This window comes from Rhipicephalus microplus, chromosome 8 (genome assembly GCF_043290135.1).
Source record: "Rhipicephalus microplus isolate Deutch F79 chromosome 8, USDA_Rmic, whole genome shotgun sequence".
Classification (NCBI taxonomy): Eukaryota; Metazoa; Arthropoda; class Arachnida; order Ixodida; family Ixodidae; genus Rhipicephalus; species Rhipicephalus microplus.
In genome coordinates this window covers 15,693,184-15,720,411 of record NC_134707.1, presented here as the reverse complement: position 1 = coordinate 15,720,411, position 27,228 = coordinate 15,693,184, and the positions used below count along the sequence as shown (strand labels likewise).

Genomic DNA, 27,228 nt, shown 5'->3' with positions numbered 1-27,228 from the left:
TTAGATGTCAATATATGCTTTAATAGTTTGTGGTACATCACTTAGCCGATGCGTAGAACACAATTATCAAGCTTTGATGATCTATCCTTTAAGCTCATCCGTGCGGCCTACAGGCGTGGAACACTTCCTGCACCTCGCTTTCGCGAACTGCTTCAAGGGCTGTCACTGGTACTCAGGAGGCCTTCCCTATATATGAAAACAGAACATGAGATTGTACGCTAAATGAGCATGCCATTGAGAAACAATCTTGATGGGTGAAGAAAGAAAAAGAATGTGGCATACTGTTAAGCTCATTGGCTTAAAGTAATAGTTTTAGCAAGAATAAACTTGAAAGAGAGAGGCAGAGAGAAAAGAGAAGGCCGGGAAGTTAACCAGATATTGGCATCTGGTTTGCTACCGAGCACTGAAGTTGGGAAAATAGGGGCAAGAAAGAGGAGGTAGATAGAGAGAGAGAGACAAAAAAACGCACGTGCACTCATGAGAATGGTGCGCGTATGCTTAGTATCGAAGAGGTGAAATAACGTCGCGCTGTAGTTTCCAGTGAAAATTCCTCACCCTCCAGACTGCTTGTACTTTTTGTAGCCGAAGGCGAGGAGACCAGCAATTACAATGATCGCCAGTGGAATGAGTACGGCGCAAAGGATCGTTGAGGTGGAAACGCCTGTTGAAATGGGCTCCGCTATAAATGGAAAAAGAACATGTATATATATATATATATATATATATATATATATATATATATATATATATATATATATATATATATATATATATTAGAAAACTCGAAAAACATTCTTGGACAACTTAATCATTGCCTCCTGATCGAAAAATTTTGAATCTCTAGATAGGTGACGAGAAACCGGAAATTACCATCCGAAGGGGTTCGAGTAATAACTATACGCTTTGCTTCTCACTGGTAAATTCTCAACATATCTCACACCGCACATCATGTCGCGCTACTCGTGAATAAAGATAACATAATAGAAATGATAGATGAAAAGTTAGAAAAAAAAGACATATTACCAGCTTTTACGTGAACGGTAAAAAAATGAGTAGGTGTGAACAAAAAAGAGGTTAACAAAGAAAGACGTTACTAGGCAACGTTGAATATCGTCCGTCACGTCCCGGCTATGTAGAGGTTAGAATATTATTAGGTTGTACTAACTGTAACAGTAATTTGGTCAAAGTCGAGACAGCTTTGAGTGAAGCAATAATAGTACGGCTTCAGTCTCACATGTCTAATTCTCAAGCTGGTATTTCTACTTAAAAACTGCAAACGCCGCCTGAAAGAGCAAATTGTTCAAGGCGACTGCTGTAGCCCAGTTGGGTGGCATATTCTCTCCAATAAAATTAAATCATAGTGGAATTCATCTTCAAGATGGCTACGCTAGTCGAGATAATAATTACAAAGCACAGAACGAGCAATAGCACTTTGTAATTTCGTCGATAAAAGGGTGAATTTCATTTTATGGTATTGATTCTACGATGTAAGCAATCCGCAGACAACAAAATAGTCAGACCTTAGTTCTTTTGCGTATACTGCTTGCTAACACGTTTCATGTTACTACACAGAAATATACTTGCTGCATATTTGTCGCCAAAAGACTCTTAATCACTGCTGTTTTGATTAGTTTCTGACCATTATTGGCTTAATAAACCAACAAATAACGCAGCGTGCGCAGTTTACAACAATGTCCTATAGAATGAAAGTTGAAAGGGCTATAAATTAGTGTAGTTACTGGCCAGTCTTTTCAGTTTGCATCATGATACAGGTTTAATACAGCAAGCAATCGATTGAATTGGTTGATTGCAAGTCTTGCAAATAAGAACTTCTATTATGAAACGTAGCTCTAAAGGCACAGAAAAAGAGAACAATGTTTTATTTTTCTGTGTTTTCGCGCTGTGTTCAATGATGAAATATTACCAACAAACCCAGCAACAGACCCTTTTACAGTACTTCCTTGAGAAATCAGCCAAAAAAGTCTTTGTCTGCATATTATCTCAACATATCATGCAGGTCAAACTTGTAACTATCTTCGATGCATATCATCTTGATAACAATCTTATAAGTAATATGTCATTTCAGCGGCTTTTCTTGTTCAGTGTACTGCACAACTATGTATAGTTAAACTTGTCAAAAACTTTCAGAGACATTCAAAACAGTCGACCGATACAAATCTCCATTTAAATATGCCTCGCAAGAAAAGCGGCTTAGCCTTATTACTTAGCCAAGCTGAAGAACATTAAAGAGTATAACGTTGATAGTTCTTACATAGTATACGTGAACACAAATGTCTTCAGTACCGCATCTTTCATAAACCTTGCATAAAGTCTCATATCCATTCACGAAATGAGTCTATCTTACCGTCATTTGAAATGGTGCTGCTGTAGTGAGGTTCTTTTGTCGCTCCGCTGTGTTCAGTGCTGGAGACCATCGCTGTTGAGATGTGCTCTGTGGTGAGGATCACTTTTGCGGTTCTTTGTTCTGTCGTGGTTGAAGACGGCTGGTCAGTGACGGTCGACTTGTCTTCCGTTACGCTTGAAAGAGTGGTGTTCTGAAGCGACAAGTGCAGCAGCATGAGTGTCACTTCTACGAAAGATATCTAAAGAGGTTCGCTATACTGAAAAACAACATTAAAGATCGCGACCTTTTCTCTTCCAAAGGGTATGCATGCCAGCATGCACTAAGAAGGCCTCGTCACCGACCGTCCGGCTCATGACGTCAGCCCTGACTGCTGACGTCAGCTCTCCAGGCTGACGGGATGAGTCCAATGGTCGGTGACAGCACCTTCGGGTATCATTCACGAGTGGACAAGCGGAATATTTGCTTTCGTTGTAATGGAGATTTTCGGACAACTTAAGTTGTATACTCTAGAATACGTGTGGACCTTGTCTCGGTGTTACGTAGTCTATTCTTTAGGAACACATTGTTGCTTCTACTCTACTCTTTGCATGATTTACCAGCAGCTCGCCTTATTGTTATGTTGTTTGTTATACTCTTACTTACGTTTTTTTTTATTTTGTAGTCAGAATAGCGTAGTAACTAACTGCATGCATTCTCTGACGTGAAGTTATCTTACGAGGCTTTAGGTGTACCCTTGCTAAAGCACTGCCTCCTTATATGCTATTCCTCTCTGCTTTAGAAAAATTAGAACCAATTTCCATGAAGGTAATATATTGTGAAGCAGGGTGTAGGGTCTTTTTTGTAAACAGGTAATAGGAGCGCTTCGCGACCTTTCCAATTGGCAAGACTAAGGAACGACTAATTAAGCAGGACCCTTTACATGAAGCGATTTGGAAAAACAAGTAAGATTGGTTTCAGTTTACGCCCGCGATAGTCTTTCTGTATAAAGTTTGACCGGATATTGTAGACAAGCAACTTACGGTAGCAAAACGAGACTCCGCCCTGAACATATCTTAAATGAGTGCATTGTTACGCTTTTGGTAAAGCACGGCTGGTATCAGGATGTTGTTAACGCGACAAGAAACGTTAATTCTTCTTGATTTACTCCCAATCACAAGTGCAATTAGGTTCAGCGTAGTAATTGAAGATACATGAACGGCCGTGAATAGTGCTGTAATTTATGCTCATAATAAATATATATTCTTACTGATGTAAAAAAGTAAGGTTAGATTAACTATTGGAACAAAAAATATACCTTATACAACTGAGTATTGCTAAGCATCTCTACGGAATACCCTAAGACAGCGGAAGGTCTATAAGATGGGAAATTGACAACAACCCGTTTGAAGCGCAAAGACATATGAGAATCCACATATCCCTCTCAAAAGGAAGAAAACGTTGTTGCTCTTGAAAAATTTCTCCTATTTCTTCTGGTATGAGTAATGAACCACAGAGTCAACCTTCCCGGTGTTTTCGCTGACAATTTGTCCTCGTTCGGCCAATAGCAACATCTTGTGTATCTAATTTAGAAAAGCAACATCCCCGAAATGCATTGTTTCCGTATTCGGTCCTCGAACTGGGACAAATTTTTGGTCAGCTAGGAAGCGACACTACTAAGAAATTGGTGTTTATTTGGTCGTGGCTCTGTGCTTGAAAAACGTGGTTGTGGGCTTTCATAACCAGGTACAGGTCTCCTTACACGCACATATATCTAATTTGAATGTTAAAGTTTTTTCCAAAGAATATGAAATATATCAAGGTTATGATTATGTGAACTTACCGTTTCCTTTGCAGGAACAATGTATGCTGAAAACGAAAGGAGAAACATTATGACCGCAAAATTTCTAACATCAGCACCTGCAATCAATAAGAAATTATAGATACGGACAATGCTCACACTATAGTTACGAGGGTTTTCACATATTCGCATTTCATTTCAGCTGCCAACCATAGTTTGTGGAAATAAAATAAATTAAGGAGTTATCATCACTGCTTGACAACGGCTACCCTTTCTAATTGGTTGTTAAATAATTAAAAAATAGGAAAATAAAGAATTATGCTTTTGCAAGTTCGCATTTGAACAATCGTAGTCCACACTTTCAATATAGTATACAGGTTCAATATTTATCACACACGTTAGTGTCTTCAAAGAAATGTGGCCGCATGTTCATTGATTTGCATTTCATTCTAGATGACCTTGGGTCTAGTGTTAGTGAGAACGTTAACCTCGGCTCTAGCGTGCCGAGTTTATCTTCTAGCCACTCCCCATGTGTGTCGTGTTTAGGATATTCCTTCAACCCATGATACACCTATACATCCTTGTGGCCGCACGAGCATGTTGGAGATAAAGCACGCTGTATTATACGAACTCCTTTGAGTAAGCAGTTCCACGTTTTAGGTGATGCATGAGTGGGCTGATACGTCTTGGTAGTTGAGGATCTAGTTGGCACTCAAAAACAGGATGAACCGCGTACAAAGTGATTCCTGTTTGTTTTTGATGCTTAATGGCCAGACTTACCATCGGGACATTAATTATGCTATCTTAGTTATCATCATCGTTCTAATTATCATAATCGTTTTAACCTATTAACTTGAGCCGAAGCATCTGCTACTTTAGAAAATCCCGCTCTTTTTGTTTGTAGTGCTAAAGGATCTGAAACATCACTTCCGTCATGGTTGTTAATGCGAACACGTGGGCACGCGGCGAATAGTTTTGCACGACACATGTGGCTTCACGCAGTGGCAAAACGTGAAATTAAAAACCAAGAGGGTGGCGTTTGCCTATTTTATGCACTCATTCATTCAGTATTATTTCTTTTATGATATGTTTGTATTACTTCGTAGATGCCGCAGGCTTTTGCCGATAGCAGAAGTCATGCCTGTGAATCTTATCTACGTCATGTTTATTTATGTGAAGTTAGCTTCACGCAAGACAAAGAAGGCTGTTTTTTTTCATCACTAGTGACTGTATCTACGCACGTAATGTCGTGAAGGCAAGTATGATCTGTACGAATATTCCTTATGCTTTCCGCTTTCTCCCGAATGCTTTCGAAACTGCGAAAGCAACAATCCTTCTCAAACGCAATCACTTTTTACGCAAATGTGCTAACAGAAAACAGATACCGATAAACATGCTTAAAAATAAAGGCACATTTCAGACGGGAGTGTAAGCAGTAGAATGAACCAAAGAGTTTCCTATAAGTTCACTGGAGGTAAATGTGACGCTAGAATCGAGAAAACCTGCAACGCACGACACTCCAACTATCATGGGAATAATGTTGGGTACACGAATTTGTCTAAACTTCGATCTTTCGGCTCCATAGAGTTCCGTGTACCCTGCATCCCCCTTCGCAAGACGAAGTTTGGCTAATTGACAGCAGCTCCAATTCATCTCTGAACATTTTATGCTCACCAATTCTAATTGTCTCACGATGTTCGAACATTTCATTCTTTTATCCAAAACGAATGCCAAAGCAGAAGAATAAACAAGGCCAGACGTGCGTTCAAAGCCGTTTGCACGAATATTAGACAAAGCCATGTACTACCAATCATTCTCATGGTGACATAATGAACGCAGCACCAGCGTGCCCTCTAAGTAAATATAGGAAACTGTGCGGAAGGAACGGCACCACTTTCTCTTTTTTTTTATCTTAACTTGGCACGGTGCCCCAACTCGTATGCGGTACGAGGCCTTTTTGCACGCAGTTTTGTGCTCCCTTTTATAAAAAATGAAGGCTATACGTGCAGTAGAGGATAGCATCATACGCGGTGCCCGCTATTCAACCTCGTTTAAATAAAAAAAAATACGTGGCAAGCATAGGTGCGGCCTAAAACTAACAAACGAGCTATCAAGAAGAAGGCTTAATTAGTGTCATGGTGCCCACATGTGCGGTAAAAGACTTACCTACTTATTAGATGTGCGTTTACTAAACGTTCGAACCGACAACACTACCGGGATAGACGTGGAAGAACTGCGGCGTTATATACTCTATACTTCTGTGCTTGCAGTAATTAGTTTGACTACGGTCGTCCTTCGGTGCTGCAACGTCGCCATGGTGAAATGTTATCGGTCATAAAAGTTGAAATGAATAGTTGTCGAATTCATCTACACGCTAACTGTGTTTTACGGATGGGTGGCCGGGGCTATGCGGTTCAGTAGGCGGAGTCGACATTTCGTTTTAGGGGCGAAGCTCCTTTAGCCGCACCCGTTCGTCTCTCGTAGTCGTAGTAGTAGTCGTAGTGTGTAACCAGTCTTACATTTTGACCTCCAAGGTGGTGCTGGTGAGAGATCTTTTCTGTGCGTTGTTGAACAATAAAAAATTCGCAGTGTGCTCGTTAACTAGAAGAATTCTCCTGTCGCTCATTCCCTCTTAGCAGCCATTGGCATGTACATGGAGCATGTACATGTAACGTAGCAACCTTTTCTGACAAGAAAGGGTTGCTACGTTATACTCGCTGGGCATAACCTCCTTGGTTTTAGAAAGGTTTAGCGAGCGTTGCGCCGCAGTGACATGAATACAGCGAACAAGTATATACCATGAACTCGAGGTGGTTAAAGGTGGGAAGTAGACACGAAGCACAAGCCGTAAGAAAGTGTGCGTGTGGCACCTCTCGTTTAGTTCTTGGAATGTCCACTGAATGGAGGTGCATATGTGGAATTTATGATGAAAAGATGAGAGATGGTGGTACTTGGTATGTTGAATAGATGGACGAACGGACACACAGACAGATGCATGGACGGACTCACGGATGGCTGCACCGACGGATGGACGTATGAACGGACGCAGGAGCGGATGCATGGACGAACGCAGGGACAGACGCACAGATGGACGTGCGGACGCACAAACAGACGCACGCACGGACGGGCGAATGGACGCACGGGCGGTCACACAGACGGACGCATGGACGGACGGAAGCAAGAACGAATGGACGGGCGGATGCTTCACTCCACTCTCCATCATTCACTCCTTGGATATGCTGCCATTTTTTTAATCTGCAACTTAGTGTGGAAAATCTGAAATGTACACTACTACAAAGGGGAGGACCCTATGTGAAGTATAAGGCAGACTCACGCCCCGTGTCGGCAGAGGTAGCCACGTAGGCAGCAGGTAAGCTGACTTCACCCGTCTCGTAGTCTAACAATCCCAGGCTCACGCGGGTCCTGGCAGAGACGCCGAAGACCGTGGGGCCGTCGCAGTTGACTGGGACGTGCTTGAGAGCCCTGGAGTCGTTGGCCACGCGCACGAAGCTCACCATGCCATTGCTACTGTAGATGGTCACCGTGTAGCCCGACACAGTGAATTTTCCCAGCCGCGCAGGCTTCCAGCTCAGGTTGACGAAAGCATACCTGCCGCCATTCTCACAACTCGTGCGGTCTTCGACAGCGATCAAGTCACGGGGCAAGAAGTCATGCCCTACGTGTGTTGGAGGGAGACAGAGTCATGTTAGTACTGCTAAACAAGCACTAGACATGCACTCTTGCACATAATCTATGCAAAAATTCAGACATCAAACATTGGCGCGCTTTGCTCAGATTTTGCCGGCTTAGAAAACACGCTCTAGAGCGGTCTCACGTTACGCGGTGCCGAGCACGCTACGCCAGGGAAGTGGGAGGCTGCCCTGCACAGCCCGGATTTTGAGGCAGAACTATGGACAGTCCAACAGGACCATGACGTGTAGAAGAAGCTATGCTTATCTGTCGAGAAATGGCTGTTATTCGCTACTTGCTTATTTACGCCTAGGAAGACCCTAAATAACGTGATTCCAGTCTATTGTGTAATATCCCGAAAATCGCATGCATCGAAAATATTGCGTGCGAAAACCACGATATAGTGAAACCAAGTGACAAGGAAGAACAACCTTCGGATACCACGATGTCGTTGTTAGGCACGCTGTAAGGAACTATTCGAAAACTTTTGACCATCTGAATTTCTTTAACGTGCACTAACATCACGCATTACACGAACCTTCAGCACTTCGCAACGCGATTCTCCTCTTCTGGTTGAATTACACTTTGAATGACTCCACGCAGTCGAAGTTAAGGCGGAGTACCCTATAAACATATTTCACATACATATTGTCGTTTTAGCACGTAAAACCACATTATGTAATAATAGGGGTACCCCCGGCGTTTGTTACTTCAGTTGTTCTGATTGTTGTACTTACATTCATCCTGCGTTTTAATATTTTGACAATGAACATTGATTGATTGATTGATTGATTGATTGATTGATTGATTGATTCATTGGTTGAGTGAATTTTCGAAAGAATATAGGGCTAGGTCGTGGACGGACAAATCATCATCTCTAAGCCCTTTCATCTTGTCATAAACAGCGTTTATAAACGTAGCGATACAAGATGTTGATGTGGAAAAATAGTAAAAATATATACATACATATAATAAGGATAGTTGACCACAGGTACAATTTGCTTTTTAATACATACGGACGAAGAGCTTGCGACGCCATCGCACTTTTTTTTTGGGGGGGGGAGCAGGAGCACCACGTGGCACTTTTATTTCACTTTCAAGCATTTTCGTAGGAACACCTACTTTTGGTTCTAAGAATATTCATAAGAACTCTCAAAATATGTGTATCTATGGTTATGGTTGCAGTACACCGTTGCCCTGGAAGCATATCACACCACAGCATAACGTTACTGAACAGAAGCGCCAAATATCTCTCCTTAAAGTGAATAGAAATCCTTGATTGAGTTAAATGCAAGAATATGAGCAGATAAAATCATCAGGGTGCCTGGTGGTGCGAATTCCCAAAGACAGATGCCACACGCTTCATTTTACGTTGACTCTGACATACATTTCTGCAATGCACGAAACAGAAATTAATTGTTGAATTAGGCAAGGGAAACAGAATGCCGACACGCGTAGTCACTATATACTGAACACCTATGACAAGGCTTAGGGTTCCCTGTGGAATCGTTAGCTAAACGCGCCTCCCTACTACCATCTCTATTGCTTCATAGCGCTGAAGAACGGCGAATTCTTACCTTGGTTTCCCGTCGAGTAGAGCACCGCGCGAGAGAATGCCGACACTCCGTTCTCATACACGGCCTCGACTCGGAGAGTGTACACCGTCCAGCACTCGACGGAGTCCACGACTCGGTGCGTCACGTTGGGAGGGACGCGAATCTGGATGTCGATGCCTTGCGCCGTGACGAAGTGAATGACGTATGCCTTGATCGGGCTGACGAAGGTTCGCGGGGGATCCCAGTTGACGAAGGCCTTGACGGGTGTGTCTGAGATTCCGCTCTGGCACATGGTTTCATTTACGGTAGCCATAACATTGTGAGGAGCGTGTTCTTCAGCTGCGTGAAGGAAGGTATGTTTGCATAGGTGAAAAAGAATAAGTACACGTTATGCTGTGCGCACAACGATTACTTAAATGGGCGGTAACGAAAACAATTAGGGCACATTTAAGCTTCGCCTTTAGACGTTGAACGCAGCAGCCACGTCCTGTCCCTAACTTCAAACACTTAGTGATAGAAATCTTTTCGACCTCGCTTTGCGCCCACTACGTGGCTTCAGGGCATGGGCGCAGTAACGTGTTTGCGTTTTGTAGTGGGCGCCTGGCTTTAAACAATAGATTCATTCTGATAATCGCATGTTCTTTCGCACGATGGGGATGTACGCTTGTACCACAGATTATTGCTGCAATAGTTCACGTCACACTGCGGAGCGTGTGTACAGGACGCGCGTGTTATAAGGCATGAAAGCTACTTTCACTGCATTTCAAAGATAAGGAAGTTATTTGCGCTGTATTGACAAGCTGACGCACGGCTTTGTAGTAGAACAAAGCCGTGCGTCAGCTTGTGCATCGCCGTGCATCGACCCAGGTTCGATGCCAGTCGGACAGGAAATTTTCTATGATTTATTAAGATTTGCATAATTTTCAATTTTAGGTCACGTTCAAGACGACTTCTCACTCACAACCAACGACGCCGTCGCCGATGCCAGAATTTCTGAAAAACGGGCTCTTTTTCAGTATCCCGTTAATATTAGCGCAGCACGTGGCCTGGTATTCACAATTAGTTCTCAATGTGAACTAAGAACTTTCACATAAAAAACAGCGCCAATAACGAAAGACAAGAAAAAGAAGGAGACAGACAGCGGCACAGTCAGTGCCGCTGTCTGTCTCCTTCTTTTTCTTGTCTCTCGTTATTGGCGCTGTTTTTTATGTGAATCATGTCGTACCAACTCGCCCAAGCAACCACGTTAACTAAGAACTTATTCTGTTCTCTCGATAAATGGCGCTACAAGCTCAACAAACTATGCAACATCTCCCCGAAGGTAACCCTGATAGGATGCGAAGCAGCAGCGGTGCACACGGCGTTGACCTTGTTGAAACGGGCGTTGACGTGCGTGCCGGAAGAACAGTTGGAAGCGAAACTCGGTGTAGTGTCGGTGTTACCTGCGCGCCGTGTCTATTGTCGAACGTTCTTGACTGGCACCTCGTCATTGTCATTAGTCTTTTACTGCCAACGCTTGCACTCGGTAGTAGTAGTAGTAGTAGTACAAAACTTTATTATATACATAATCCAGACAGGCTTGAACTCCATTGCCCCGAAGAATATACGGGGTGGAGAGCGAAAGTCTGTCCGGCAGGGTGGTGCCCCTATTCCAGGGCCCCACTGGCGCGAGCCATCCGTTCAGCTCTTTGGATCAGTCGCAGCTGATCCACTAGGGCTGGGCTAGACAGCAGCGCCTCCCATTCCTCCCACGTGCCAGTGGTGTCGTGCTCTTCGTCGTGCTCTGCACACTCCCACGTGATGTGAAAGAGTGTTGGGGTGGCTCCGCACCACGGGCACATATCTCTGTACGCCGTGGGGTAGATCAGGTGAAGAGTGTGCAGATTGATGTAAGTGTTCGTCTGTATTTTTCTTAGCGCTGTTGCCTCCGCAGCGCTGAGCTTGCTGTGAGGACGTGGATACAGCTGCCTATTTTCTCTGTAATACTTTAAGATTGTTGCGAAGCTAGGGTCCAGGGGTGTAGGGTCATCACTTGCATTGGCTTGAGTGGCTCGGTGATTTGTGAAGCCTCGAGCCGCCTCGTCCGCGCGCAGGTTCCCTGTCACGCCCTCGTGCCCCGGTGCCCAAGTCACAGCCTGTACGTATTTCACTGTGGGGTCCCATCCTGTTCCAACCAATATACGGAGCGCTTGTGCTCCAATTTTGCCCTTTAGATAGTTTCTGCAAGCTTTTTGCGAATCTGAAATGATTGTTAATGGAGCGTTTCGCGTCCATCCCTCTTTTATTGCGAGTGCTATGGCAACTTCTTCTGCTTGTGCTGTCGACGCCTGATCTATTGAAGCGCAGGCTGTAATTTTCCCTCTATGGTCGGTGGCTACACACACATATCTCTTTGCATTGGTCTGATAAGGCGCGGCGTCAGTGAATCTGGCCGTGTTCAAAAATCTTGTCTTTTTGTCTATGTAGTCAGCCCTTGCCTTTCTTCTTCCAGCATGCAGAGTAGGATCCATGTTGCTTGGTATTGGCAATACGGTGTACCATTTTCTGAATTCGCTTGGTACTTCTTTAGTTTCTTGGTGTTTTTGTAATAAAGTATCGCGCCCTAGTTTTGTTAGGACTGCTCTGCCCGTTGGGGTCTGGAGAAGGCGATTTTCTTGCGCTAGTAACTGGGCCTCGGATAATTCTTCAATTGTGTTATGAAGACCAAGCGCCAGCAGCTTGTCGTTTGAAGTATTCCGCGGTAATCTCAGGGCTGTCTTATAGGCCATTCTAATTATTTGGTTTGCTTTTTCCTTCTCTTCCCTGTTCATAATTTGATATGGAAGCGAGTATGTAATGCGACTGATGACGAGGCTTTTGACCAATTTTAGGGTATCTTGTTCTCTCATGCCTTTATGGTTGTTTGTTATTCGCGAGATCATGCGTGAGATCTGCTGTACTGATGTTTTGAGTTGATTTAGTGTGTGCAGACATCTCTGATTAGCTTGAAGCCACATTCCTAGTATGCGTACAGTATCTTTCTCCGGAATGACATTTCCGTCGAGCTTGACTTCCAGCTTTAGATTCGGGTCGATCCTCCGTGCTTTTCTCTTCGTGAAGCGAATGAGCTCTGACTTTTCAGCTGAGCACTGAAGACCCCGTATCCTTGCGTACTCTTCTATGGTGTTAGCTGCCTGTTGTAACCTATCTTCTTTCTCTGCTAGGCTGCCTGTGGTTGTCCATACCGTAATATCGTCTGCATATATCGCATGTTGTAGACCGGCAATATCTTTGAGTTTTCCTGCAAGGCCTGTCATGGCGACATTGAAAAGTGTCGGTGAAATGACCGCTCCTTGGGGTGTTCCTTTATTTGGAGGTTTAATGATGTCGGATTCGTAATCTCCCAGCTTGATTGTTGCAGTCCTGTTACTAAGAAAACTTTTGACGTAGTCGAACATTCGTTCTCCACAGTTAGCTTCCTCCAGACCTTCTAGTATTGCTTTGTGACTGATGTTATCAAAGGCTCCCTTCATATCAACTGCAATAACGACGTTTTCCCCAACCTTAGAGATGTCCATTAATACTTGTTCTTTTAAAAGTAGTAGAACATCTTGCGTAGAAAGGTGTGAGCGAAAGCCAAACATAGTTTCGGGCATGAGGTTGTTCTTCTCGAGATGGTTGAGGAGCCTGGTGTTCACCAGTTTTTCAAAGATTTTTCCTAAGCAGGACGTGAGCGAGATAGGTCTCATGTTCTCAATGGCAAGTTTTTTTCCTGGTTTAGGCACCATGACCACAATCGCATGTTTCCATTCTGGTGGGACAGTTCCAGCCAGCCAATGTTTGTTTATGTATTTAGTGAGAGCTTCAATAGCTTCGTCATTTAGGTTCCTGATCATACCATTGGTGATTTTATCTGCACCCGCGGCTGTGTTCTTCTTGTTACTAAATATGGCTGCCCTTATCTCAGAGTCCGTAAAAGGCTTGTCTAAATCAGGTTGCGGTGATCCTTTATACCTTCCTTGATATGAAGGCGTCACTCCGTCTTCCCCAAAGCATTTTTTATGCATGGCTTGAATGAGGTCCTCTTTTGTACCTGGGTATAAGTGCAGCAATCGTTCAACGGCTTTACTGTTTTCATTTTTTGTCTTCGTGGGGTCTATCATGGCTTTCAGTATGTTCCATGTTTTGGCCGTACTCAGCGTTCCATTGAGTGAATCACAGAAATTGGCCCAATTAGTTGCAGCTAGTTGATTGGCGTAATCCTCTGCGCGCTGGGTGATATCTTTGATTTTTTCTTTCAATTCACGGTTACGTTTCTGTCTTTTCCATCTTTTCGTAAGGCTTCTTCTTGCTTCCCAAAGATGTAGTAGGTGTGAGTCGACCTCAGGGGCATTGCTTGATCGCATTATTTCTTTACTGTACCTTTCTTTTTGACGCCTTATTTCGTCACACCAATCACTCAAGTTTGTTATATCTGAGGCAGTCAACCTTTGTTCCAGTGATTTTCTGAACGCATGCCAATTAGTTATTTTGGCAACACCAATCTTTTTACGTATCTGATCTGTGTGTATAGTGGTGCATAATATGTAATGATCACTGCCTAGATTTTCTAGAGTGTTGTGCCATTCCACCTCTTGACAATTTTTGCACATAGTTAGATCCGGTGTCGTGTCTCTGGAGTTACTGTTTCCTAGTCTTGTTGGCATTGCTGGATCCGTCAGGAGTGTCATACCTGTAATTTCAATTTGCTGGGCTATGTTTCTGCCCTTGGCATCCTGAGTGAGGTATCCCCAGCTTGGGTCTTTTGCATTGAAGTCCCCCACCACTATGAGCGTGTTCTGCTTCGCTAGTTTTGCTGAATCTTCAAATAGTTTGTCGAAAGTTGCCTTTCTTTGTCGAGGTGGGCTATAAATGTTCAGGATGAAAATGCTTTTCTTTTTCTTCTCTTTATATAGGATTTCCGTAATGACATGTGGGATTTCGATTCCTTCTATTGGTTTATGCTGCATTGCGGTTATGAATTTGTGCACTAATGTCGCCACTCTCCATTCGTTGTTATTATTCACAGCTTCACCATGAGTGTCATAACTCTGCATGCTTGGCCTTATTCCCACCTCTTGGAGAGCTATCACAGCAGGTGGCCTCGGCTGCATGGCCACCAGATGTGAAAGCTGTTCCTTTTTTCGTCGGAATCCCCGGTAGTTCCACTGCCATATGTCACACTCTTCCGTAGTTTTTCTTAGTCGCTTATGCATTGTCAGTCTCTTCTTGTGTCATATTAAGTAGGCCCGGCCTGTTGTATGCCTTATCTGCCTTTTCCCTTATGTGGCTGCCATTGGTATGCTTTCTCAACGCCTTCGTGACTTCTATCTGTTGCGCTTGAATTTTTCTTTCCAACACGTCGAGTTTTCTGTCTACCTGCCCCATGACTTGTTCAACGATGGAGGGAACTATTTCTTTTACGGTTTCTTTCAGAATAGCTATCGTCACCACAGTGTCGCCGTTCAATATTGATACGCTTTGTTGCTGTTGCTGCCCTGCCAAGGAAGATTGAGTGGGTTTCTCTTGTGGTTGTTGCTGCTGCTGTTTTTGTTGGCTTCTAAGTTGCCTATTTTCTCTTTCTAAATCCCCCATTCTTACACGCATTAACTCTAGCTCTCGCTCGAGTCGCGCGAGCTGTGTGTGTGTTGATTGCGCTTGGTTTGGAGGAGGTTGGGAGGCTGCCGCTGCCCAGCTTACCCTTAAATTCTGGTGGTGGTGGTGGTGCTGCTGTTGTTGTTGTTGTTGTTGCTGCTGCTGCTGCTGCTGCTGCTGCTGCTGCTGCTGCTGCTGCTGCTGTTGTTGTTGTTGTTGTTGTTGCTGCTGCTGCTGCTGCTGCTGTGGCTGCTGCTGTTGGTGGTGGTGCTGCTGCTGTTGCTGCGATGTCTTCTTGAGCTTCTTGTTCTTGTTCGTCTTGTTTTCTTCTTGCCGATTGCCTTTGGGGCTGAAGTGGTCTCGGGAATTTGACCTGGACCTTGATCTCGAGCGGGAACTGGATCGAGATCCGGAGCGTGATCCCGCGTCGGACCCCTCCGTTAAATCCATATCCTGCCTTTCGGTGCTGAACCACCGACGCTTCAGTATTCCTGGAGATCGTTGTCCATTTTCGTGTCTAAGCTGTTGTACCTGTTCTTTTCCCCGTTGGGGGACTTTCTTAAGCCTTTTAGTGCATTCTTTTGCCGCCGTTGGATGATCCCCGCCACATAGTGCACACTTGGGAACGCACTCGTGGTCGTTTGGAGGGTCTTTAAGCCTGCAGCCGCCACACACATTCACAGTGGGTGTTGGACAGACGTCCGTCCTGTGGCCTTGGCTTTTACGCAGTTTACAGTATTGTCTTGTGGGTTGGTATGGTAGACATGGCATCTCACCACCAAAGTAATACACAAAACGCGGCACTATGGGTCCATCAAAGGTTATCATTGCCGTCTCAGATTTTCCCAACATGCGTGCTTGCACGATTGTGACGCCCTGTGTGCGTACTCTAAGGTTGTTGAGAAGTTCTTCTTCCGGTGTTTCACGTTCCAGTCCGTGCACAACTCCCTTGAGAAACCCCTCGGGTGTAGAAATGTAGGTATTCACGAGATGTCTGGTGTTCTTGAGGTCGAGCGCCTTGATTTTCAAAATTTGCTCGGCGACGTGCTCGTGCGGAGTACTTGCAATGATAATGTTGGATCCATTCCGGAGGCGCAGCAGGAATTTGTCACCTCTGCCTATTTCCGCGTCTCCACATGCACGTGCAATCGCTCGTGCCACTTCATATGTTTTTAAGTCTCTCACCACGAGCCCTGGTTTGGGTCGTATAATAATTTTCATGTCATTCTTGGGTAGAGGCGTCGCACGTGAGCGTCGGCGGCCTCTCATGGCACCCGACGCGTCGCGTCTACTCCCGTGCGCCCGCTCAGGCGTTCCGTAACTGCCACCCGCGTTCCTCTCGGTGTCTCTGAAGCTGCTGTCTGCCAGAGACGCTAAGTTATTAGTTGTTCTTTTCGTAAGATTTAGTGAAGTTTGCTGAAAATCACCAACTTGCATGGGATCTTCCATGGCCCGCGCTTGCTTCCTTAGTCTCTTGCGTTCGCGTAATGAAAGAGCAAGCTGCCACTGACCGTCTTTCGCCTCGTCGTCAGCTTCCTTTGATGCTTCATGGTGTTCGCTCGCGTCGCCGCTGGCTGACTCCACTTGTATCGCCTCGTCAGACGATGGGGAGTATTTGACGAAATCTTCTGCAGAGCCCAGTTCTGTGCTCAAATCTTGATCGTCCGTGTCCATGGCTTCCTTTGCCGTTACCTGGTCGTCGTCCGTTGTGTTATTGGCTGCTGCATTGGCACGCCCAGGAGAGTTGCTGGTAGTCGATGCACTGCTCCCCGGTCCGCCGCTAGTCCTAGCCTGGCGGCCGGGCATGCCAGGCCCTTGGTCACTTCAGAAGGGAAGATATCGGTGTCGTTGTCCCGATAACTTGGTGTCAAAATGATCACGTCATACTTCCAGACACACTCTGCGTTTGCTTTAAAGAAGCCACGAAGTTTAACGCAAAAACAGGCAAAATTTTGAGGAGCCGAGACGAACGCGTCCGATCCGCTCGACGCCACCTAGCGTCATCCTTGCACTCGGCTTCACTGGCAAGCGCCTCGTCGTTGTTCCAGGCGCGACATCACCATTCGCGAACGCGATTGGCTTCGCTAATCGCAGCGCCGGCGACGACTGGGAAAGCTACGCGCACACTAGCGGGAACCATGCCCCGGCGGCGTCCCGCCTGTCGGCGTGATAGCGCGGCAAGCAGTAGCGCGCTGTCCAAAATAGAGAAGGCGCTGCGCATGACTATGGCCGAGCTAGAGGGTGTGTTCCAATACTAGACGGCTAAATAGATCGCGGCCATCTGAATTCTCATTCCAATTCTCACGCAGCCGGCAAAATAGACATCTTTAAGAAGACGGCATCGTAGACATATACGATGCTGGCTACTTTGCTCCCCAAACAAGATGACGGCTTAGCGCACTGCTCGGAAAGCTCAATCGTCGCCCAAATTGTGTCTGCGTTAAAGCAGATGCTTCTCCAGACACTCAATGGGAGTAACGTTCAATTTTTCTAGGATTTAACGCAAAATAGGTTAAAGAAATACCAGTTATGTTTGTTTATTCAAGCTTTCTCTTCTCGACCTGAGGTAGCGCCTTATCGCGTAGAAGCCGTCTTAGACGTGTTTAATTTCTCGGACAGCATGGGCTCGGTGCTGTCTTCTTAACTGTGTGTGTAGACTGTTTACGTGCTGTCTTAGAATCGGAACACAGCCAGAGATGGCGTGCGAGCGTGCGCAGCGCGCCTACCCGCGGCATCTTCTCGCCGACAGATGGAGGAGGTGGCGCAGGTGAGGATATGATGCCGACGTGAGGAGTGGGCTCGAGCGTTGCAAGCGGTGGAGAGGGTGAAGCGAGTCAGATGACACGCGGCGCACGGCGACACGCTAGAAAGAGAGTGACGTCAAGCGCGCGCACTGTGAAGGAAGGCGTGACCTAATTGGCACCACACCGGTGCGCAGGGACAACGTTATACAGGCTAGTCTAAGGGCTACTTCGCATCTAAAGTCACTAATCACGGTCATTCTATTCAGCCACTGGCTGATTTGAGCATGGCGTGCGCGTTTGTTCTTGGGGCTGCCGCAAGGTCGCGACTTGTCCACACATGACACGTGATCGCACAAAAAGGCCGAGTAGTTGAAGAAAGAAAAGGAAAAAAAAAAGATTGCCCGCAGCTTCCCTCGGGGGAACACTGAGGAGGATGCGGAGCATATAATTGGTTAATGGGGTGTTAAAGTGCGACTTACTTGGGTCGATGGCTAAATTGGTTAACGTGGTTGTGAAATGGGGTGTTAAATTGCGACTTACTTGGGTCGATGGCTAAATTGGTTAACGTGGTTGTAGGAGGGGGTGTTAAATGAGTGAACACGTACACACGTATGCGAAAGGACGGCGCTGGTCGAAGGGATGTCGATTATTGTGTTTGTGGATTCGTTGGAATTCATTTCACCGCAAACTTGGACGTCGACGCGCCGTACAAACCAACCGACGAGCGGCAACTGAGCGAGCGAGCGCCGACCTTGAGTATATATACAGCGCGACAGCGCATGCACTGTCAGCTGTTGAATGTTCTCGAAGCGCGACGGTGCGTCCACTGCGCGTCCACTGGAGAATCATGCGCGTCCACTGGAGAATCACGCGCGTCCACTGGAGAATCAGGAGAATTGTAGAATGTTCTCGAAGGGGAGAAGCGCGCGCGGCACAGATGGTGGGTGACGGTGCATGCGCGCGTCAGCTGTCGAATGTTCGAGAAGGGGAAGAAGCGCAACGGCGCATGCGCGCACGTCAGCTGCCGATGTTCTCGAAGCGCGACGGCGCATGCGCGCGCGTCAGCTGCCGATGTTCTCGAAGCGTGACGGCGCATGCGCGCTACATTATACAGCTAGCGAATGTTCGTGAAGAGGAGAAGCGCACGCGGTGTGTAGAGGAGGAAGGGTGCACAGATGGTGGAGGAGTGAAGCGCGCGCGGTGTGTAGAGGAGGAAGGGATGCACAGATGGTGGAAGAAGGAGGAGGAAGCTTGCGGACGGCGCCGCACTACAAGCCTCGAGTATTAGATGCTCCGCATCTAAAAAGTGTCTAAGGTCACGAGGTGCGCGTGACGTATCTTCTTTCCCCGTGCCATTTTTCACTGTTTAGCTTCCGGCGCTTTCGCCGGGCGAGAGAAGAGAGAATGCAAATACCGCGTGTGACAAATCTTTCCAACTGCGCTCGTACTGGCGCGACTCTAGAAATATTTGTGATGGCGAATTCGTAAGGCCATAGCTTCAATAATGAACCCATTCTATGGCTACCAGAAACTGTTGCAGCGCCCTTTTATATGTCACACACTCCCCTCAGCGCTCTCGGGTGGCTCAGTGGTTAACGCCTCGCTTTCGCACTCCCTTCGCATTGGATTAAGTAAACTTTTCGACGAAAGCTATCTGTTCTTTTTCCTCTCTTCCACTTTTAGAGTGCGATTTGGTTTGTTGTAATTGAAATAATGGTCATGATTATGGGCAGTGTGGCACGTAAGCTATGCGTTGCATTCATTTGTATATTTCGGGAACGCGTAGATGAACGAACCGTATAGATATGTGACTGGATGATGGCGTTAACTGCCCAACATTAGTTAGAGAAGCCGCGTTGTGGCGTACTAATGCGCCATGCTGTTTAGACTAACGAACCTAGATACAGAAGGACAAACCTACAAATGCAGATTAAAATAATCTAGCCAAGATACTGGGGCATTAATAAGAATAAAGTTATGTTACGTGGTTTGCGTACCTCTCGTAGTGATGCTGTCAGAGTGGTCGTTTGCTGCAGTCCCCCTGTATGCACGTTTATTTATTTATTTATTTATTAGAATACCCTCAGGGCCCGTAGGGCATTACAGAGGGGGTGGGTACAACATTTATAACACACAAGAAAAAAAAGACAAAATAAAGAAACAAGTGTCAGATGCGCAAATCAGGAAGGCAACATAAGTCAACTAAAAATGTATAAGTAAGAATTCAAGCACATACAAGACAAAGATAAATAATGGAAACTGCGTATAGTTACAAGCATTGCTGAGAAATTGCAGTCTTGAATAACAAAGGGTCTGGTATTGTTACAACGGAAGAGGGAAGGTGGTTCCAATCGGCGGCTGTTTTCGGTAAGAAAACAGCCGCCGATTTCGTTCTATTCAGTTGCAGTATGTTCCCTGACGTAAAGGCGGCTTGAATCATATGATACCTTTGTCAAGTTTCAGTTTAGTGTCGGGACACGTACACAGGAAGCACAACTCGTATCTCTTACTGGAATGTCAAAGATACAGCGCAATTGGACAATGTGCTGTTAATACCCTTTATTCTGAAGTGTAAGTCCACGACGATTGCAGGTCCCACCTTCGCTGCTAGGATAACCAATAAATGCGTAAAAGTTCCGCTAATTTATCCAAGAATGATGATACAGGCGTGTGCTCTCCCATCACAGTGATAGTAAAATTGATTGTCGACTTCTCAAAAGAATTCCAGTTCGTTTTTTTTTGTATCTAAATTCATATGTGTATTGTCTATGCTTTATGTACACGCTATTTTTAAGTGCGCACACATATTCTTGCTGGCAGCTTGACCTTATGGGCAGTATACCGGCACATGACATGAGTCACGTTAGTGGCTGATTTTACCACAGAAAGAAAAAATGATGTGATCTTACCACTGCTCGCACCACACTGCAGAGGAGAGTTGTCCGAGAGGAATGATTTCATGAAAAGCAAAGTAGTGAAACAAAGCGCAAATGTGTCAGTAAACAGCCACCTTTTTGCACTTGAAAGAGCAATTATTAAGCAATTAACAGAGAACAAAAGAACAGACTGCATCAATTACAAGAGTTGGCTACAATTCAGCACAAACAATAATCCTGAGCTGACAGCATGACACGATAAACTTGACGTCACGTGGTACCACGTGACTTTTGGTCCTGCCGTCGTCAATGTGACGTCAACCTTAACGCGCGTCGAGGGATATATTGTTTTCACCTTGGTAGCGTATACCGTCGCTTGCAACCGAACGATGCATACATGCTGCACACACAACTATCGCTTTACAGCCTATGGATAGAGAATATGATAAGTGTGTTTCTAACTAACAGCAAATGACGTACAGTACTGGGTATGCCACTACAGAATAGGTCTGAGCCATCCCTACAGTGCTCTAAGCAATCACGTATGCTCGTTTCAGTAACGTCAATAACTTCTCCCGTGTTTCAGATAGCTGGTGTGCCCTGTTAGACACATGTTGAAGTTACCGGTTTCCATTCGAAGACTTGAACGTCCTGCCTTATTTCGTCATAGATTTTGAAATCACTTTTTTGTCCATCAGAATGTGTGGGGTTTTGAATATACAAAACCACTATACAGGGTGTTTGAAGAAATGTGTCCAATGTTCTTTATTATATGACAGAAAGGTGATACCTGCGTGCAACTCGTGGCGTTACCTTTCCTCTGGCAGAGGTCATATCTTCAGATGCGTACAAAAAATAATTACAGCAGTGTTTGTAGAGATTAACACAATTAAATTTTTAACCTGTGGTGATAGCCAGTCAAGCCAAATGGGCGAGTTTAAGCTCTTCCTAAAAAATAGTCCATAACAAGTCCAAAATATTGGAAAAGCGGCCACTGGTAATCACCGCGGAGCGTCGCAATGAACCTACTTTAGCTGTAGAAAGCAAAACCGATGCACCAAACAGCGCATCTACCATTCACTTCGACAACGCCCTCAGTGACGACACGTGAGACAAAGCACTGAAACTTATAATCTAGCTCTAAGGTCGGTGCACTCACGTGTAGTCTACAAAGCTAACAGACACAACACGACGTCAAAAACAAGACGCCTTCGCTCATTTCTCATTGTTGGTGCCTGATTTCTGCAACTATTCGGTTTGATAAGAAAGATAACAAACTCCATATCGAACGTTGAACCGATCGGACGTATTCTATTGTGCACTATCCCTCTCGGCCGGCGCTATTGTCGGTGTTACCCCTTCATTCCAACATCGCCTGTTCTCTTCAGTCCCCAAAACAAGATTAGAAAGAATTCGCACACTTCGCGGCTGATGTTTGTATTTTGGCGCCGTTCGTAGGAAAGAAGTCATCGCACTATATTACAATTTTAAGTAGCATACACGGCAGAGGATATATATATATATATATATATATATATATATATATATATATATATATATATATGCGTACTTTGTTTAGTTATTGCTAATTCTGCCCTCTTCCTAAGTATATAGAAAGAATATTCCATTCGACCATTGTCGAATGGAATATGTTATCAACTGATTTATTTGGCCGCAAGACTGCGGATTCATTGTGTGAGGCACTGTGGCCCCCGCAATATTGCCTAAGATGGCGCTGTGGGTAATGTTTAAAATGAAAAAAAGTAAACAAAATATCTAGACTGCTTAACATGACCGCGGGCATCAGCACACGTTAAAAATAAACAATGAACATGGTTCAACTTCGCCCTATATATACGTAAGTATTACTCATGCTAATACTATACAGTATTGTCAGAATGACGTTAATACTAGTGGCCTCTTGCTTGAGGGAACCAAAACGAGTGCATTATATTAACCACGGTAACTAAGATTCTGCAGCTTAAGATCATTCAGCACGCAACTGAATCCCATCGATAAAGAAGGGTCCACTTCTTTGATATAAGTCCCAATATGAAGCGTGCCAGCTGTTTTGTTGGCTTATTACGGAGCACTGCCACCACAGGCATGAACGTTGAAAGCACTCCTACAACACGGCAGAGTAAAGTAGTCTTTATTCAAGAGCAAATTACGTATAACCATTGAAGAATTTGCAGTTTACGGCGAAAGATATAAGTGGGGAACTTTTTTGTCTACACCTATTCCACAAATGAACTATGAAGTATAATTCAAATAAAATAAGTTCTACAAGTTCTGGCTATAACCGCCACTCACCGGTTCAAGTGCCATTTTGCCATGCATTGCGAGTGTGACGTCAGGTGTCGTATGATGTAGAGACGTCGTCTTTTACCGATGTTTGAAAGCCATGGCGAATCATTCAGTTTCGATTCTGAGCTGATCAAACTTATAGTAGATGACATGCACGCGCGCGCAGCTGAGCACGTGACGAAGTGGTTCCCCGAAGTTATGTCGCCCACACAGCAAGCCGCTTCTTATATCACGACTCGCGAGTACGGCAGCTTTACCCGACTCTCAAGGTGCTCGAATTTTCGTACGAATATTCGATTATAAAGTAGGTGTTGAACCAACTGCGCTAGAATTTCGCCAGATTGTTTGTGAATGCACAACGATTAATCTACATAACAATGATTAGGATTGAAAATTGTGTGGCATGGGAACTTCAAGGGAGAAGAAAGTGGAGAATGTGTTGAGGAAATAAATTGTGTTGAATGTTTAATGAGGCATTGCTATTCACAAGAGCTTGAAAGTGCGAGTGAAAGTGAGAAAGGCCATTCAAGCTTATCAGTTTAAGGGGGCTAAAAAAATGCTTGTTTCTTAACTACAAAAGATTTATTTTAGCAAAATGCTGGAGCGTAACTTAAGCCGTAGAGAATAATTGCACAAATAAAAAAGACTATCATCTTTAAGAATTTCACAGCATAACCATAGAGTAACTGATGATGAGTGAGTCGAAGCATCCATGTGTCCATTCGTGAGTCTGTCCGTGCGTCTGTTCTTCCATCCGTTGATCCGTGCGTCCGTACTTCCATCTGTCTGTCTGTTTGTCTGTCCGTCTGCCAACTGTACAAAATCAACTATACGAAAGCCACTAACGCCCCTTCTAGTGATATAATATCCAAGGATTGGATTGGATTGATATGTCTGTACCCTTTAGATGGGGCGGCGGCTAACGCCACCAAGCTGTAATATATAGTAAACCAAAAACTAGATTTATTTTTCCTTCATATAGTGAGGTTGAGGACTCGTTTTTTGCAGTGAAAGGTTTATTTTCACTCGTGCCTTGACTTTAGCCACCATTCAGACAACCTCCTTCTAGCTTATTCTACTCTCTTAAAGTCTATTTTGCCCTCCCTGTCCCTAAACCCCGGTGCTTTGATAAACTTTGCTCCATCATCCTGAACTATAGGGTGAAGCCCTTTACAGAACATTATCAAGTGTTCGGCAGTTTCTTCCTCCTCTCCACACGCACTGCATACCGTGTCTACCCTTTCGTATTTGGCCCGATATGTCTTGGTTCGTAATACCCCCGTCCTGGCTTCAAACAGTAGAGAACTACCCCGAGTATTATCATAGATCCTTTCCTTGGCAATTTCCTGCTTAAAAGTTCGATAGATCTCTAGTGCGGACTTCTTAATCATGCCGATTTTTCACATATCGGTATCAGCTTTCTTAATCTTCCTCTTAAGCAATAATTCTTTTTGGTGTGGCCCCTTGCTGTTTTCTAAGTATTTATCTGTCAATTTTCTGGTTCGCTTCCTCCGTTTCATATCGACATTCTTTATGTACAAGTAGCTGAATACCTTCCTAGCCCAGCGCTCTTCCCCCATTTCTCTCAATCGCATCTCAAATTCTACCTTGCTGCTAGCTTCCCAGCCCTCAAACGATGTCCATCCCATATCACCTTGTGCTCCTTGATTTGGTGTATTCCCGTGAGATCCTAAAGCAGGTCTACCTATTCCCCGTTGCTTAATTTCTAATCTTGCTTGAACCTCTGATCTCATGCACAAGACCGCATTGCCGAACGTCTGACCAGGAACCATGACCCCTTTCCATATTTCTCTCACAATACCATACCTATTGTAATTCCACAGTGCCCTATTTTTCATCACCGCTGCATTCTTGTCACCAAAGATATGCTCACAACGCCATCTATTGTATGATAGGGAAGGTGCTACTGGGTGCTCCGGAGGAACGATGCATAGTCCTAGTCTATAAGGAGCTTCACCCTTAAAAAGAAAAAAAAGTTATTGCATATCCATGGAGTGCATGATGACGAGTGGGGCGGAGCATTCGTCAGTCCTTCCACGCTTCCGTCCGTCCGTTTGTTCTTGCCTACGTCCATCCATTCATCCGTTTGTGAGACTGTCCGTGCGTCCATTAATCCATACGTCTGTCCCTCTATGCATCTGTCTGTTTCCCCGTTCATGCGTCTGTCCATTCATCCGTCCATCTAGTGAACACTTCAAGTACCACCATCTCGTATCTTTTCATCATATATTCGTTATATTGAAGTACCGCCATCCAGCGGACGATCCAAGGACTAAACGAGAGAGGGCATTATCGGACTAGGAAGTGGCACGCTCGCACTTTCTTACGGCCTGCACTTCGTGTCTCATTCCCACCTTTCACCGTTTCTAATACATGGCACTGCGGCCCGACCCTCGCTAAACCTTGCTGAAGCCAAGGAAGTTAAGCCCGGTGAGTTTAACATGGCAACCTTCTCTGGTCAGAGACTGCTCAAAGTACGTCCTTCTGATACTGTTTTTTTGTGAGCATCAAATTCAAGGCAAATTTTATTAGAGATTAAGTCACCGATACTCGTCTTTGTAAGTTGCTTCATCAGAAACAACTAATTATTTATTTATGATTACTTTGCACGAGTTCCCTCCTTTATTCGAATGAATGCACGAGCGCCACTCCTCGAGTCCGGCCATGGAGGTGGCTACCTACTACTACGACGACGCTCAACTACCACATACATCGTAGACGCGCGACCAACGGCTTAAGGAACTTCGTTCCTAAAACGCTCACAGTGTCTTCTCCGCAAAAGTCAAGTGATTGTTTGCCCACCATTCGTTTTGCAAACTGCGCTTTATTGGTGGTGCTTCTTAAGTGGTCTAGTTGTTTTTCTCCGTTAACGTAAGAGCTAGCTTAGTTTTCAAATAACAGATCCTTGATCCCGACGAAAGCGATTGGTTAAAAAGAACATGGCTGACTTCGCCTCCAGTAAGGTTCGCCGCGAGCTTTCTTGCAGGAACTAACAACATTATGGTACACGTTCAGCGATATCATTACTCAACTTTTTTTTTGAACAATTAGTGTAGTGTAACATCTGGAAGGCTCACTGGTCTCCCATAATACGAAGTACTCGAAATCGTTCAACTTTTTCTAAACACACAGATTTTTCTCCACATGGCTTCACAATCTGAAAGGCCCACGAAATGGCTTTTTGAGCTCTCCCATATATAGTAGAGTGCCAAGTGCCCTAAACTGTTGAACACTTTTTAAACACGCTGCATACTTCTTCATCGGTTCTTCAAACTAAAGCAGCTTATTCCTTTCTTGCAGTAGAGACAAATAAAAACAAATATGGGAGAAGACAGCCTAAGGCATCAGACTTTCACAGGTTTCTTTTTTCACACATCATTCTTATTTGTTTTCCTTGTAGCGCACCCATGTACACACCCTCACACACACCCACACACATCCACGCATAAATAAATATATATATATAGGTAATGTGCGGGAAATAAACTATAGCTGAAAGTCTGGTGCAATTTCGTGTCGTCTCTCCTATTATTTAACTTTCTCAGTTTCGCCACAAGTATGTCGCGTCAAGTTTGCCGTATAATATTCTTAGGGCGTGGGAGGTAATCTACCCCTCCACTCAGTTTTCTTTGCCGAGTGTAATTCGCCCCTACTAAGATGGTGATGCCAGGGCTGCCATATCATAATGTGTGCTGATTTACTCGCGCGGTATAATTTCTGCTCCAGCAATTCTTTATAAACCTTGTAGATTGGGTTCTAAGACATGCATAGTTGGTGCTTAAGCACTGTTAAATGCGAGCGTTACAAGCCAACCACTCTCCATGCTGCACTTTTGAGTACCTCAGCACAAATCACAGTTCTTTCACTCAGTAAACGATAGACTACACAGGTTCATTGGGGAGAATTACAGAAAACAAAGGTACGATGTACTGTGCAGTGCTGGCCCATTGCACTGTGGTCCTCACAGAGTTCTTCCAGTTAACTACGAGCCATGTTAGCAAAGTCGAAGAATTTGTTGTTTTCCTTTAGGACCAGTTGTCAAATAACAGAGCTTTCTTTCAAAAACATTTTATAAAAGCCGTCCGAGAAAATTTTTTTTGGGAAAAAGTTATACTATGGCTACTGGAATACTAACCTGAAAGGTAGCTGAAGAGATAAGGATGGTCAAAAGAACCGATGCCGTGGTGCCGCCTTTCATGGTGATCCTTCTGCGTTTCACTTTTCTATACAAACGACGTTGTGCCAGTACACAAGGCGAACTTTCTAGGGTACTGATAGC

At 44.8% G+C, this 27,228-nt stretch overlaps 1 protein-coding gene across 1 annotated transcript; it reads right to left on the bottom strand.

The window, feature by feature from the left end:
• On the bottom strand, positions 1-27,228 carry LOC119164179 (uncharacterized). The gene is made up of 8 exons (XM_075871169.1): positions 27,085-27,228; positions 20,655-20,670; positions 9,410-9,727; positions 7,477-7,818; positions 4,185-4,210; positions 2,366-2,555; positions 556-679; positions 1-186 (listed from the first exon to the last, which is right to left on the bottom strand). The coding sequence occupies exons 1-8, from the start codon at positions 27,145-27,147 to the stop codon at positions 153-155; spliced, it is 1,113 nt and encodes a 370-aa protein (XP_075727284.1). The 5' UTR covers positions 27,148-27,228; the 3' UTR covers positions 1-152.